Here is a 14126-nt window from a genome sequence, read left to right as displayed (position 1 = left end):
TGAGGGTGTGTTAAAGCTTAAATTGTTCATAAGGTTACACACTATGATGTATATTAAAATTTAGAATAAATTAAATGTGATTTTCCTTATTGGATGTGACCTCTAGACAAATATTTCAGTGTAATCAACATACTGAAAAATAAAATTCACTTAATTAAATCAATAGATTTCATTAGTGTAATTTACCTTTATAATCTGTTCTAAGAAGGTTCTCAGCTGAACCACAAATACAATGCACATAGACACGCCACTAGAATTGTCTTTCAGCAGTGATGCTAACAATAAGGTGTATGACTCAGGTTCTTTGTTAGAGAACTTTTGTCTCTGTGTTCCTGTAGTGTAGACTACAATTCATAATTTCAGATGATGATGATGATATTTGGTTTGTGGGATGCTCAACTGCCACGCGGGATTAGCCGAGCGGTCTGGGCGCTGCAGTCATGGACTGTGCGGCTGGTCCCGGCGGAGGTTCGAGTCCTCCCTCGGGCATGGGTGTGTGTGTTTGTCCTTAGGATAATTTAGGTTACGTAGTGTGTAAGCTTAGGGACTGATGACCTTAGCAGTTATGTCCCATAAGATTTCACACACATTTTGGATGCTCAATTGCGCGGTCATCAGCACCTGTACACATTCCCAATCTGTACACAGTCCAGTCTAGCCACTTTCATGAATGATTATGGAATGATGAGGACAACACAAACACCCAGTTCCCGGGTAGAGAAAATCCCCAACCCGGCCGGGAATCGAACCCAGAGGTAGCAATGCTAGCCACTAGACGACGAGCTACAGAGAGTTCATGATTTCAGTCTTGTGAGTCCACATCAGAATAAAGACAAGTGATTTTGGGATTAAATGTTTTCAAAACACAGAAATGTTGATTAAATTGACGCCTAGATGCTATTAAAAATGAAGAGCCCCAGTGTATTGAATGTTAGGTGTGTGGAAGTGTTGCTATTGAGTACAACTGGTATATTATTCAGTACATCAACAAAAATTATGGTAGATGTGAGGAATCATCTGTTCAGACATCCATAGTAGACTATTTTGTACACAGTTCCTAGATCCTACATCTACATCTATACTCCGCGAGCCACCTTACGGTGTGTGACGGAGGGTACTTATTGTACCACTATCTGATCCCCCCTTCCCTGTTCCATTCACGAATTGTGCGTGGGAAGAACGACTGCTTGTAAGTCTCCGTATTTGCTCTAATTTCTCGGATCTTTTCGTTGTGATCATTACGCGAGATATATGTGGGCGGTAGTAATATGTTGCCCATCTCTTCCCGGAATGTGCTCTCTCGTAATTTCGATAATAAACCTCTCCGTATTGCGTAACGCCTTTCTTGAAGTGTCCGCCACTGGAGCTTGTTCAGCATCTCCGTAACGCTCTCGCGCTGACTAAATGTCCCCATGACGAATCGCGCTGCTTTTCGCTGGATCATGTCTATCTCTTCTATTAATCCAACCTGGTAAGGGTCCCATACTGATGAGCAATACTCAAGAATCGGACGAACAAGCGTTTTGTAAGCTACTTCTTTCGTCGATGAGTCACATATTCTTAGAATTCTTCCTATGAATCTCAACCTGGCGCCTGCTTTTCCCACTATTTGTTTTATGTGATCATTCCACTTCAGATCGCTCCGGATAGTAACTCCTAAGTATTTTACGGTCGTTACCGCTTCCAATGATTTACCACCTATGGCATAATCGTACTGGAATGGATTTCTGCCCCTATGTATGCGCATTATATTACATTTATCTACGTTTAGGGAAAGCTGCCAGCTGTCGCACCATGCATTAATCCTCTGCAGGTCCTCCTGGAGTACGTACGAGTCTTCTGATGTTGCTACTTTTTTGTAGACAACCGTGTCATCTGCAAATAGCCTCACGGAGCTACCGATGTTGTCAACTAAGTCATTTATGTATATTGTAAACAATAAAGGTCCTATCACGCTTCCCTGCGGTACTCCCGAAATTACCTCTACATCTGCAGATTTTGAACCGTTAAGAATGACTTGTTGTGTTCTTTCTTCTAGGAAATCCTGAATCCAATCACAAACCTGGTCCGATATTCCGTAAGCTCGTATTTTTTTCACTAAACGTAAGTGCGGAACCGTATCAAATGCCTTCCTGAAGTCCAGGAATACGGCATCAATCTGCTCGCCAGTGTCTACGGCACTGTGAATTTCTTGGGCAAATAGGGCGAGCTGAGTTTCACATGATCTCTGTTTGCGGAATCCATGTTGGTTATGATGAAGGAGATTTGTATTATCTAAGAACGTCATAATACGAGAACACAAAACATGTTCCATTATTCTACAACAGATTGACGTAAGCGAAATAGGCCTATAATTATTCGCATCTGATTTATGACCCTTCTTGAAAATGGGAACGACCTGCGCTTTCTTCCAGTCGCTAGGTACTTTACGTTCTTCCAGCGATCCTAAATCTTGATGTAAACTCTAAACAAACAATTCAAAACACAACAGTTAATATTTGTAAACAGCCATTCCTTTTTATTGTGAGGATCACTCAAAAACACTACACAAGTTAAATAAGAACACAATACAAAAACAGTTGTTCACATAACATATTACATACTTATGTTAAAGGGTTACATGCAAATTAAATGTACATTCTAAAACACAGAACACTAGCCTCTCTGTGGCTGGTTAATACTTATGGTGCCGATAGCCACCGCCTTCCAAACCTTTGAGTCTAGTAGTGAGAGACTTGTAGTAAGCAAGTAGGGAGTTCTCCCCTTTCACATAATATGAATTACTGTATTGCCTAAGTTTAGATATATTTATATTTTTAGTTACAGCAAACGTTTTTGCAATTCAACAGTCAATGCGCCAATTTTTTGGGCTGGTGACCGCCTTTTAGAGGCCAATAATTTGTTGACTTTGAATCAGTAACATGAGAAGTGCTCCAGTGGAGTAAATGCGTGCAAAACCAATTATGATGTCTGTGAATGAAATTTCAGAACTTTTTTATGCCATAAGCTAGGGTCAGACAAGGTGATGGACTTAGTCGTATACTATCTCTTTTGAACTCTGTACAGGATAAATCTGGAGGAAGACAATGAGCCTACGGCAAAAAAAAAAAAAAAAAAAAAAAACCATGATTAGTTGAAAGCATTGCCTAACACTATAGAAGTAGACTTAAAGTGTCCTGAACAAAAATTAAAACAAGCGGAACTAGTGACATCATTAATAAGAAAGTAAAAACATCAAACTGAATGCAGTATCTCGCTGCGATAATAAAGAGAACATGAAAATTATTGGAGACTGATATTCCAGGAAAATGAATTATTTATACAGATGAAGTGAACGGACAGTCGTATATATGCATTTCTCAACTGAGATCCTAAATTGATCAAGCAGGAATGCCTTTATCAGAAGAATGGGAGACAAACAGCTGAAGAAATTCATGAACTGTACGTAGCGTAATGAGGTACTTTGTCTGCAGAAGCAGCGCGCGGTTAGCCGAGCGGTCTAGGGCGCTGCAGTCATGAACTGTGCGGCTTGCCCCGGCGGAGGTTCGAGTCCTCCCTCGAGCATGAGTGTGTGTGTTTGTCATTAGGATAATTTAGGTTGAGTAGTGTGTAAGCTTAGGGACTGATGACCTTAGCAGTTAAGTCCCATAAGATTTCACACACATTTGAACATTTTTTTGTCTGCAGAAGAAATTAAAATATCTGATAAACAACCAGTAGTTACAATGACTATATATTTTTTTAAATTGCGATAACCTTGCTGTACTTCGTTTACGTGATGAATCTTTCTGAACAGTAACGTGGCATTGTCTTAACGTGGCTTGGTTTCTGTAGTGAAATAAATCCTTTTGCTACAGAAGATTTTATGCATAGCGTTTCTGTAATGTGAGACATAATATTTCCTTAGTTTTGATTTCTTAGTATTAAAATGACTTTCATTGTAATCCAGTTCTCATTTCGGACATTTTGTTACTATTCCGGATCCGGCGATATTTTTCTATTACAAGTTTACTGAATTACTTCACTAATTCGGAAAACGATTTTATTTGGTTGTGCTTGGTTGCAAGCACAAAACGTAAGTAATATAACGCATTTGGTGTATTCTTCGCGATAAATGTAGTGAAGTTGTCCAACATATTTTTAAAAATCGGACCAGCCAAGAAACATGAGACTTTGCGTAATTAAAGGCTTCGTATATCAATGTCATAGGCTGGTGCCAGTAAAGATGGCTGTCAGTGTTTTCATCGGAAGGAAAAGCTAAAAGAATATGCAAACAGTTCACACGTTTTTGAAAATGGCAGTTGTTTTGTAGACCGGAAGCTATAAAGTATTTTGGACGACTTTGGCTTAGAGAGTCAGACGTGGTTTCAAGCAGTGGTGCCGATACCCAGGAACTGGATGCTCAGTTCGAGTTTCAGCTCCGTGCAGCCATCACGTGATTTTTGAGAGCAACACCAGTGAAGTTGGGTTTTTGTCGCGTGTTACGGGAATGGAACAGCGGAATTTAGAGCAACGTTATGCAATCAATCTTGCCTTAAAGCTGGAGAATACGAGAGAGTGGCCATGGAAATGTTAAAACAGGCATGTGGGGAACGTTTGCTGTCAACAGCACAAGTTTTTCGCTTGGACAGATGATTTTTGGAGGGCGCGAGGAAACATTGAAGATGAACCTCGCTCGAGGAGACCTTCAGCGTCAGAAATTGACGAAAACGTTGAACGTTTGCGTGCTGCTGTGAGATCAGACCGACATTTAACAATCAGGATTATGGTTGACCTGTTAAACACTGTACCACACATCAAATTTTGACTGACGTTATGCACATGCGAAAGTTTTGTGCCAAAATGGTGCCGAAAAACCTCACAACTGAACACAATGACAATCAGAGAAATGAGTGCCTTGATCTTCTTGAGAGGACTGACAACGACCACGTATGGTACGGTCGGGTGATCACAGGTGATGAACCCTGGACTTTTGGGTGCGATCGTGAGACAAAGCGGCGATGTGAGGAGTGGCACAACGAGACATCTCCTCTGCCGAAAAAAGCTTGAATGAGGAAGTCAAAGATCAAAACAATGAAGATTTGTCTTTTTTGAGAGTAGTGGTATCTTGCTTAAAGAATTTATTCCTCCAGGACAAAATGTCAAGCAACGGTTTTGTAAAGATGCCCTTGAAAAGCTCAGGTAAAGGGTGAATTGGGTGAGACTGAAGACTGCAAACAAGGGATGCTTCAACATGACAACACCCGATGTCACACGGCCACTTCCGTCACGGAATTATTTCTATTGTTCTGCAGCCACCCTGTTTACCTGATCTGAGTTCTTATGACTTTTTTTTCTTTTCAAAATGAGATTTTCACTGTGCAGCGGAGTGTGCGCTGATATGAAAATTAACTTCCTGGCAGATTGAAGCTGTGTGCCAGACCGAGACACGAACTCGGGACCTTTGCCTTTCGCAGGCAGGTGCTTTACCGTCTGAGCTATCTAAGTACGCCTGAAGCCCCGACCTCATAGATTTTACTTCTGCCAGTACCTTGTCTCCTATCTTCCCGAAATTGAAAAAGTCTTACAAGGACGTCATTTTGGGTCTCTGGAGAACATTCAAAACAATGTGAAGGATGTGTTAAAGGACCCTGTTGTTTGAAAAGAATGAAAGCGTTGGTAGATAAAAACTCAGTTTCGTTACTTTTCTCACACACCTCGCAATTTCCAATATCCTTGTTGGGTTTAAGAAATGATGTATTCAGGTTTAGAGAAACATTCAAGAGAATCTGTGGCTGTAAAATCTATGGGCTTAGACAGCACTGACATATTTCTGAGCCTGTTCTTCCAAAAGGGAGCAATTAGTTGAAGAGATTTCTGGTTACGCATTGGCTGTATTTTGCACTGATGCAGTCAAGTATTTACGCTCACTATCAATAAGCTACAGACGCCAATTGTCGCTCCATAGTAACTTCCATAAAGTGTGTGTGTGTGTGTGTGTGTGTGTGTGTGTTAGTCTCTGCAGTGAGACAGTGGTAGAAACGTAGTCGACTGTGATTGGACAGGCGGCGGGCGGCTTTGGCTTGTGATTGGCGGGACGGCAGCTCTGACGTAGGCGATGACGTGGCGGGACTCGACCGTCGCTCACGCTACCCTGGAGACGATGTCGACCCAGAAGGTCGCGTAGTCCTGCACCACCGAGCCCCTGCAACAAAAAAAGCACAAAATGTCCTCAGCCATTACCAGAGACACGAAATCAGCGAGTGCAGTTGACAGAGTGGTAACTTATGAGAAGTGGCAGCTTTGTTTGCCACAGTCAACACTTTTCGAGAATCCATTTGCAAAGGAGACTCTCTGGATTCCAAAGTTTATGTTCTTGTCAAGGAGGCAGTCGGCGCGGGCAACCGCTTTTGTGTCGGTCGTTGATCAGAACAGGTGTGTGCAAGTGTGGAGGCCTGATTTAGGAATGCTGTTGCAGCAACTTGGAATATATGAAAGAAGGCAATATTAGTGAGCCGTGGCGCTCGTTACTGGCGCGCCAGTCTCTTGGATGTCCACTATCGATCCTTCGATGTTTCTTATCTTTGCTTGCCTACTTGTTTTCCGCATTCGCGGGGCGAGTGGCAGTTGACGCTTGCTCGGGCTACCTGCTGAGACGCCGCGAGGTATGAGGTGGGAAGCAACGACGTATATGTGGAGTTGGTTATACGCGGTCTGCCGGTTCAGCATGGAGGATATGTGTTGGCTGCCTGCCTGTCTGCTCTCCTGATTTTGCTCGCCGTGCCTTGCGACCGCCTAGCTTGGGATGCTGTCTGGTGTATCCTACACGAGCCATACCGGACGTCCAGCAGAAGTTAAGCAAATGTATAAGTCTTTTTGTAACCAATTTTGGTAGCCTCTTAAGTGTGGCCTTAGTGTCTACACTGCCTTTGGGGAGCGCTAGTTCTTTTAAATTCAAATAGTTCGGGTTCCCTGTCCTTTATAATCTTTTGGGGGTTTTATTTGAATTTTCTCTTTGGGGTTCCTTCCTTGTGCTTCGTTAAATGTTTACTTGTATAGCGGGAAGTGACTCCCGGTTAAAACTCGGAGAAGGTGTTTGATGTTACTGCCGCCTCCGGCATTCGTCTTTTCAATTAAGTGTTGTCATCCCTTCGAGCGACCTGGTGTCACTCCTCGTTAATTAATGCTGGTTTATGTGTACTTAATTTTGAATTGGCCATTTTAATTAATATTTTGGAGCGCAGTATACCACTAAGGCAACCTCATTGTATACCACAGTGTGCCCCGGTCTAGTATCTTAATTTTCAGTGCCACGAGTTAGCTCCACTACCGGTTTTACTGATGTGCTCCCTTCAAAATCTTGTCTTGTATAAGATTGCCCCGTGTGTGTCTGGGAACACAGAGATGAGCTTTAGTGTGACTTCAGTGCTAGTCAGTTAATGGAATCTTCATTTTGGCTTGTCTTCCACTGAAGAGTCTGAGTGGAGCGTAGTGTGTTTGATTTGTTATTCATTTAATTACTTTAAGTTTATGTAATGGAGAGCAAGACATTTAAGGACAGTTGGTATTAACTCCCGTAGTTGCTGGGTGTTGCTAATTCGTTCCAAATGGCCTACTACTTATTCAATGGCAAGGCTGTTGATTAGTTGGTTACTGTGAGCACAAATTCACGCTATGTATTGTTGCCGAAATTGTTAAAGTGTCTGTGTCGTGATTCAATCACTAGCTAAGTGTTCGAGCTAAATTGATGTAAACCTTACATTGCCTCCTTAAAATTTGTCACTGCTTATGTTAACCTTTACTGGGAGCAATATTTCATGTCGTTAAATTTTGTCTTAAAATGTGTATTTCTCTGATGTAATAAACGAGTGGTAAAAGAAAAAAGCAAAGGGGCCTGGTCCTTCCTATTGTGTCCGGTTTGTAACACGTATCAATTAGACTGTGCTTTTACGTGCGCTAACGTTGCAGAAAATAGAATTTAACATTTAGGCAATTTTGGATGTTGAAGTCATTATTGATTCAAGTACTTGGTTGTCGGTCCATGAAAGACAGAACACCAATATGTTCCTAAAATCCGAGAGGAAGAATGAAATCTTTCAAGGTGTCATATCTCGGTTTCTATTGGTCACAGAGATAAATGGTCAAGTGTTTTGGGTAGCCCTTGACCTAGTGACCATTTGTATACCTATCGCAAGAACAGGCATACTGCAGCTTTCCCGCCGTATAGGGTCAGAATTTAAACATTACACACTTGTTCCAGGCCAGGCAAATTGAGCAAATCGGTTGGCTCCCTTGCATTTGGTACGATATAAGTCGGGCTTTACACGCGATATAAAAGGATCATTTGTTCACGGGCGGCTCCTGAAAAAATCCCAAAAATCTATGATTTTTGAGTACGAAAAGTACCATTTGTCTGGATGGCTACTTCTGTAATTTTTATTCACGGCAGTTCGTCGAAATTGTACAACATGTTCGTAAGACGATGTTTTCAGAGGACCTTAAATTTTTTTTCGATATCATTATCCGTTACCGAGAGCCAGAGATTCCAAGTTATCGTAATTACGCAAGTAAAATATGCGGGTAGGGTCTTGTCTGATGAATAAATGTAGTTTTAACTGACGTAGCGAACACATGTTAAGGGTTCTGGAGTCATCGTAAAGGTTATGAGGTCACGAAACTATGTTTTTTAAGTCAGCATTTTTTCACCAATAAAATTTTGCGCACTGTTTAGTGGACACTTCACGCCTACACAGGCTGTCTTGACCTGGAAATTATTTGATGGTGCCAGTAGTTGGTGTAAGCATCCTACAAACAATTATTTTGTCATACGAAATTCTTTGCATTTGAAAATCAAGCACAGCATTCTTTGGGATACTGTAGGTTTGACTTGAAAATGTTGCGTATTTTTATGTAAAATAGCGTAAAGTGATCTTACTTTGGGCGGCAGACAATTTCGTCTTAATGATATAATATGCATAGGTACTTCTTTGTTGTGTCAAAATATATCAACAAACTGTCAAAACTTTACTGAACTACTGCACTCGTTTTATATAAGCAGCACACCCAGTTCTGACAGAAAAGTGGGGAAGCATGTAGAAAATATTCCTGCTGGAGCACAAAAATGAGAAATACATTCCTTCTTAAAAGACTGTGGCATAAAACACGGGATCCAGCCGTCTTAATCCTCATTCCGTCTCTCTCACCATGCACATAGTCAGACACCAAATTTTGGCACGTGGACATATTCACGCTTTTTTGTTCTGAAAGAGAGTAGCAGAGAGCCTATGACGGTGTAAGAGGGAGGAGATGGTGGTGATGGGAGACAGAAAGTGTCAGTGAAAGAGAAAGAGAGGTGAATGAAGGTAGTAACAGTGGGAGCAACAGAGAGGGGAGCCAGTGGTGGTCAGTGAGAGATAGCAGTGGCAGTGAAAGAGAAAGAGGGATGGATGAAGTCAGTAGCAGCAGGAGCAAAAGACAGAGTGAGGCAGTGAAAATGAAAAAAGAGATGGGTGGAGGGATGCGTAGGTTTTGTGCGGTTTCGACTCTCCCAGCCTGTCGAATTCTAACAAAAAATATCTTGCCCACCTTCCCTACACCCACGTGTTAAATGACCCAGGTCTGGAGGTCAAAGCGCCGACCAAAACCAAGAGAGCAGAATGTAAGCATGAAAGAAACAGACAGCAACAGTTGGAGAGAAAAAGAACGGGAAAAAGACAATGGGAGTGGGACAGGGAGACAGCGAATATCGCAGAGAAGGAGGCAGTAGTAAGGAAGAGTGAAGGGAGTGGAAAAGACAGACTGGAGAAAGTGCCTGCGGAAGAAAAAGGAGACAGTGGGAGAGACAGTGACAGAGAGAGGGATATGCCCAGTATGAAGGTTGCACTACAAAGAGAGACAAGGTGAAAAGATTTTAGAATGTTGTGTGTCGAATGTTTTGGAGTCGAAGCCCGATTGTGGACTGAGGTAGCTGGTTCTCCACTTTTCTCTAAGAGTCTTTTACTCAGAAGCATATCCCGATAGGAGAATTTTCCAGCTGGTTCTATGTAGGAAACTAACATACCCCTCTTTCTTTTACTGTACTGAATGTAACTTTTGGGTGAAACGTTACTTTCATGAATATGACAAGTTTTTGTCCAAAGAATTAATTGCATTGATCAGTAATGCAGACATACATTTTTTTGAATTTCGGTGGTTAATATAGAACTAAACAAGAAAAGTGAGGAAGCTATCCTTTATTGAGTCTCCACATCCCGCTGGACCATTCAAAAGTTTCTCTAAAGTAAAGGTGTCAGGACTCGCACTGCTGCTCACAAGATCCGACAGTAAATTATTGATCTGCTGCCGTTTAGCTCACCTCCACTGTCCTGTGCTATTTCAATTTAAGTGATGACAAGACCAGTGACAAGCAGGGATGGCTAGAGGACAAATGTAAGCATGTAGAGGCTTGTCTCACTAGGGATAAGACAGATACTGCCTACAGGAAAATTAAAGAGACCTTTGGAGAAAAGAGACCCATCTGTATGAATATCAAGAGCTCAGATGGAAACCCAGTTCTAAGCAAAGAAGGCAAATCGGAAAGGTGGAAGGAGTATATAAAGGGTCTATACAAGGGCGATGTACTTGACGACAATGTTATGGAAATGGAAGAGGATGTAAATGAAGATGAAATGGGAAATATGATATTGCGTGAAGAGTTTGACAGAGCACTGAAAGACCTAAGTCGAAACAAGGCCCCAGGAGTAGACAACAATCCATTAGAACTACTGACAGCCTTGGGAGAACCAGTCCTGACAAAACTCTACCATCTGATGAGCAAGATGTATGAGACAGGCGAAACAACCCCAGACTTCAAGAAGAATATAATAATTCCAATCCCAAAGAAAGCAAGTGTTGACAGTTGTGAAAATTATCGAACTATCAGTTTAATAAGTCACAGCTGCAAAATACTAACGGGAATTCTTTACAGACGAATGGAAAAACTGATTGAAGCCGACCTGGGGGAAGATCAGTTTGAATTCCGTAGAAACGTTGGAACACGTGAGGCAATACTGACCCTACGACTTACCTTAGAAGAAAGATTAAGGAAAGGCAAACCTACGTTTCTAGCATTTGTAGACTTAGAGAAAGCTTTTGACAATATTGACTGGAATACTCTTTCAAATTCTGAAGGTGGCAGGGGTAAAATACAGGGAGCGAAGGGCTATTTACAATTTGTACAGAAACCAGATGGCAGTTATAAGAGTCGAGGGACTTGAAAGGGAGGCAGTGGTAGGGAAGGGAGTGAGACAGGGTTGTAGCCTGTCCCCGACGTTATTCGATCTGAATATTGAGCAAGCAGTAAAGGAAACAAAAGAAAAATTCGAAGTAGGAATTAAAATCCATGGAGAAGAAATAAAAACTTTGAGGTTCGCCGATGACATTGTAATTCTGTCAGAGACAGCAAAGGACCTGGAAGAGCAGTTGAACGGAATGGACAGTGTCTTGAAAGGAAGATATAAGATGAACATCAACAAAAGCAAAACAAAGATAATGGAATATAGTCGAATTACGTCGGGTGATGCTGAGGGAATTAGATTAGGAAATGAGACTCTTAAAGTTGTAAAGGAGTTTTGCTATTTGGGGAGCAAAATAACTCATGATGGTCGAAGTACAGAGGATGTAAAATGTAGACTGGCAAAGGCAAGGAAAGCGTTTCTGAAGAAGAGAAATTTGTTAACATCGAGTATAGATTTAAATGTCGGGAACTCGTTTCTGAAACTATTGTTTGGAGTGTAACCATGTATGGAAATGGAACACGGACGATAAATAGTTTGGACAAGAAGAGAATAGAAGCTTTCGAAATGTGGTGCTACAGAAGAATGCTGAAGATTAGATGGGTAGATCACATAACTAATGAGGAGGTATTGAATAGGATTGGGGAGAAGAGGAGTTTATGGACAACTTGACTAGAAGAAGGGATCGGTTGGTAGGACATGTTCTGAGACATCAAAGGATCACCAATTTAGTATTGGAGGGCAGCGTGGAGGGTAAAAATCGTAGAGGGAGACCAAGAGATGAATACACTAAGCTGATTAAGAAGGATGTAGGCTGCAGTAGGTAGTGGGAGATGAAGAAGCTTTCACAGGATAGAGTAGCATGGAGAGCTGCATCAAACCAGTCTCTGGAATGAAGGCCACAACAACAACAACAACAACAACAAGACTAATGTGAATTCTTTCGTCGCATTCCAACGAAATGATATGGCATTGCAACTGCCTGTTTATCCACTGTCGCACAGGTAAGTCAAACTGATTATTACAGTCAGAATCAAATATCTTATCTTTATTTAGGGAACAGTGATTGTCTATTCAGATTATATTCTGGTTTGACCGAAAACTTCCTGGCGGATTAAAACTGTGTCCCAGGCCGAGACTCGAACACGAGACCGTCGCCTTTCGCGTGCAGGTACACTACTAACTGTTTGTTTATCTCTTTTTGTTCGTAACTGATCGTTGTATTTACTCGGGGCGGACGCCTTCTTACACTTGTTCAAGTTAATAATTGATCCATTAACTCAGTTTTTTTATTACAGAGGGCAGCTAATCCTCTGACCGAACACGCTGAGCTACCGTGCCGGCATCTGAGCTGCCCCAGCACGACTCACGGCGCCTCATCACAGCTTTACTTCCGCCATTACCTCTGCGATACTTGCAGGACTAGCACTCCTGGAAGAAAGGATGTAGCAGGAGAGCTTCTGCGAAGTTAAGGTAGGTGGTGCGGTAATGGTGGAAGTAAAGCTGTGAGGAAGGCTCGTGATTCGTGTTTGGGTAGCTCAACCGGTTGAACACTTGCCTGCGAAAGGCAGAAGTCCCGAGTTCCAGTCTCAGCTGGCACACAGTTTTAATCTGCCAGGAAGTTTCATACCAGTGCACAGTCAATTGGAGAGTGAAAATATCATTCCGCTTTGACGTACAATGATATATTATTTAGTTCGGTGGTAGTGAAAGCGTTTTGTATTAGAGATCCACGTATAAAGTTAATACAGTAACATGGTATTCGCATGTAGTAGGTCAGATGCGTGGTGTTCATAAGGATTGTAATTGCATATAATGTACGTAATCGTAAAGGTACCCATTTTAAAAAGAGAAGCTTCATACACAGAACAATTAATGGGTACATAAAGTTAATAATAAGCGTACTGTTATACGACATGCATAGTTAGACATAAAAGTTAAAGCATGGAAGTTACAGTAGGCTGCACTGCCACAAATATTAAGAAAATTTTTAAAAACTTTAAAACTGGCATCACTAGATAGAGAAACTAAAAAGTTACGCTAGACAGTCACACAGATAAGAAAAATAACAACAGCTAAAAAGTTACACATTAATTAATGTTAGCAAATACTGAGGCAACTTGTTATTATTGATAATTAATTACTTAATTAATTGATTAATGAAGTTGAGATGTGTTAGACGGCAAGCAATTTTTGTTTAGGAGCTTTGACGTTGTGCTTCGTAATGGAAGCAGCACTTAAATAAAATCAAGACACGATAATTGGATTTGTCAAATATTAAAAAAATGAGATAAAACAATGTAAAAAGTAAAGGTGGAAGATGTTCGTGATTCTCTGGTAAATAGTTGTAAGTTATAGCTACAGGTGCACGAAAGAAGAGGGACGAATAACGACAGTAGATCATGAACAAAGTGCTCGGATTAAAGTGGCTGTAAGATAAGTGTGCAGTCTTTCCTCCCTATTGTTGAATAAATGCGTCAAACACGCAACGACAAACAATATCGGCTGATAACATTGCTCTCGTCAGTGAAAGTGACGAGGAGTGCAATGAATAAGCTGATGAGCACACAGGTTGAGCACACAGGTTCGACTTAGAAGAAACAAGACCAGAATCAATATACACTACTGGCCATTAAAATTGCTACACCAAGAAGAAATGCAGATGATAAACGGGTATTCATTGGACAAATATATTATACTAGAACTGACATATGATTACATTTTCGCGCAATTTGGGTGCGTCGATCCTGAGAAATCAGTACACAGAACAACCATCTCTGGCCGTAATAACGGCCTTGATACGCCTGGGCATTGAGTCAAACAGAGCTTGGATGTCGTGTACAGGTACAGCTGCCCATGCAGCTTCAACACGAT

General features: G+C 41.4%; 1 protein-coding gene across 1 annotated transcript in view; it reads right to left on the bottom strand.

The window, feature by feature from the left end:
* Positions 1–3105: 3105 nt before the first annotated feature.
* Positions 3106–14126, bottom strand: part of LOC124718862 (putative defense protein 3) — a 153754-nt gene continuing 142733 nt past the window's right edge. Inside the window, exon 4 of the mRNA XM_047244495.1 lies at positions 3106–6184. Coding sequence (XP_047100451.1) covers positions 6124–6184 — 61 coding nt within the window. The 3' untranslated portion in view covers positions 3106–6123. The remainder of the gene's footprint in view (positions 6185–14126) is intronic.

Source organism: Schistocerca piceifrons, chromosome 10 (assembly GCF_021461385.2).
Source record: "Schistocerca piceifrons isolate TAMUIC-IGC-003096 chromosome 10, iqSchPice1.1, whole genome shotgun sequence".
NCBI lineage: Eukaryota > Metazoa > Arthropoda > Insecta > Orthoptera > Acrididae > Schistocerca > Schistocerca piceifrons.
The sequence above is the reverse complement of the archived record's forward strand: the minus strand, read 5'-3'. Positions and strand labels throughout refer to the sequence as shown.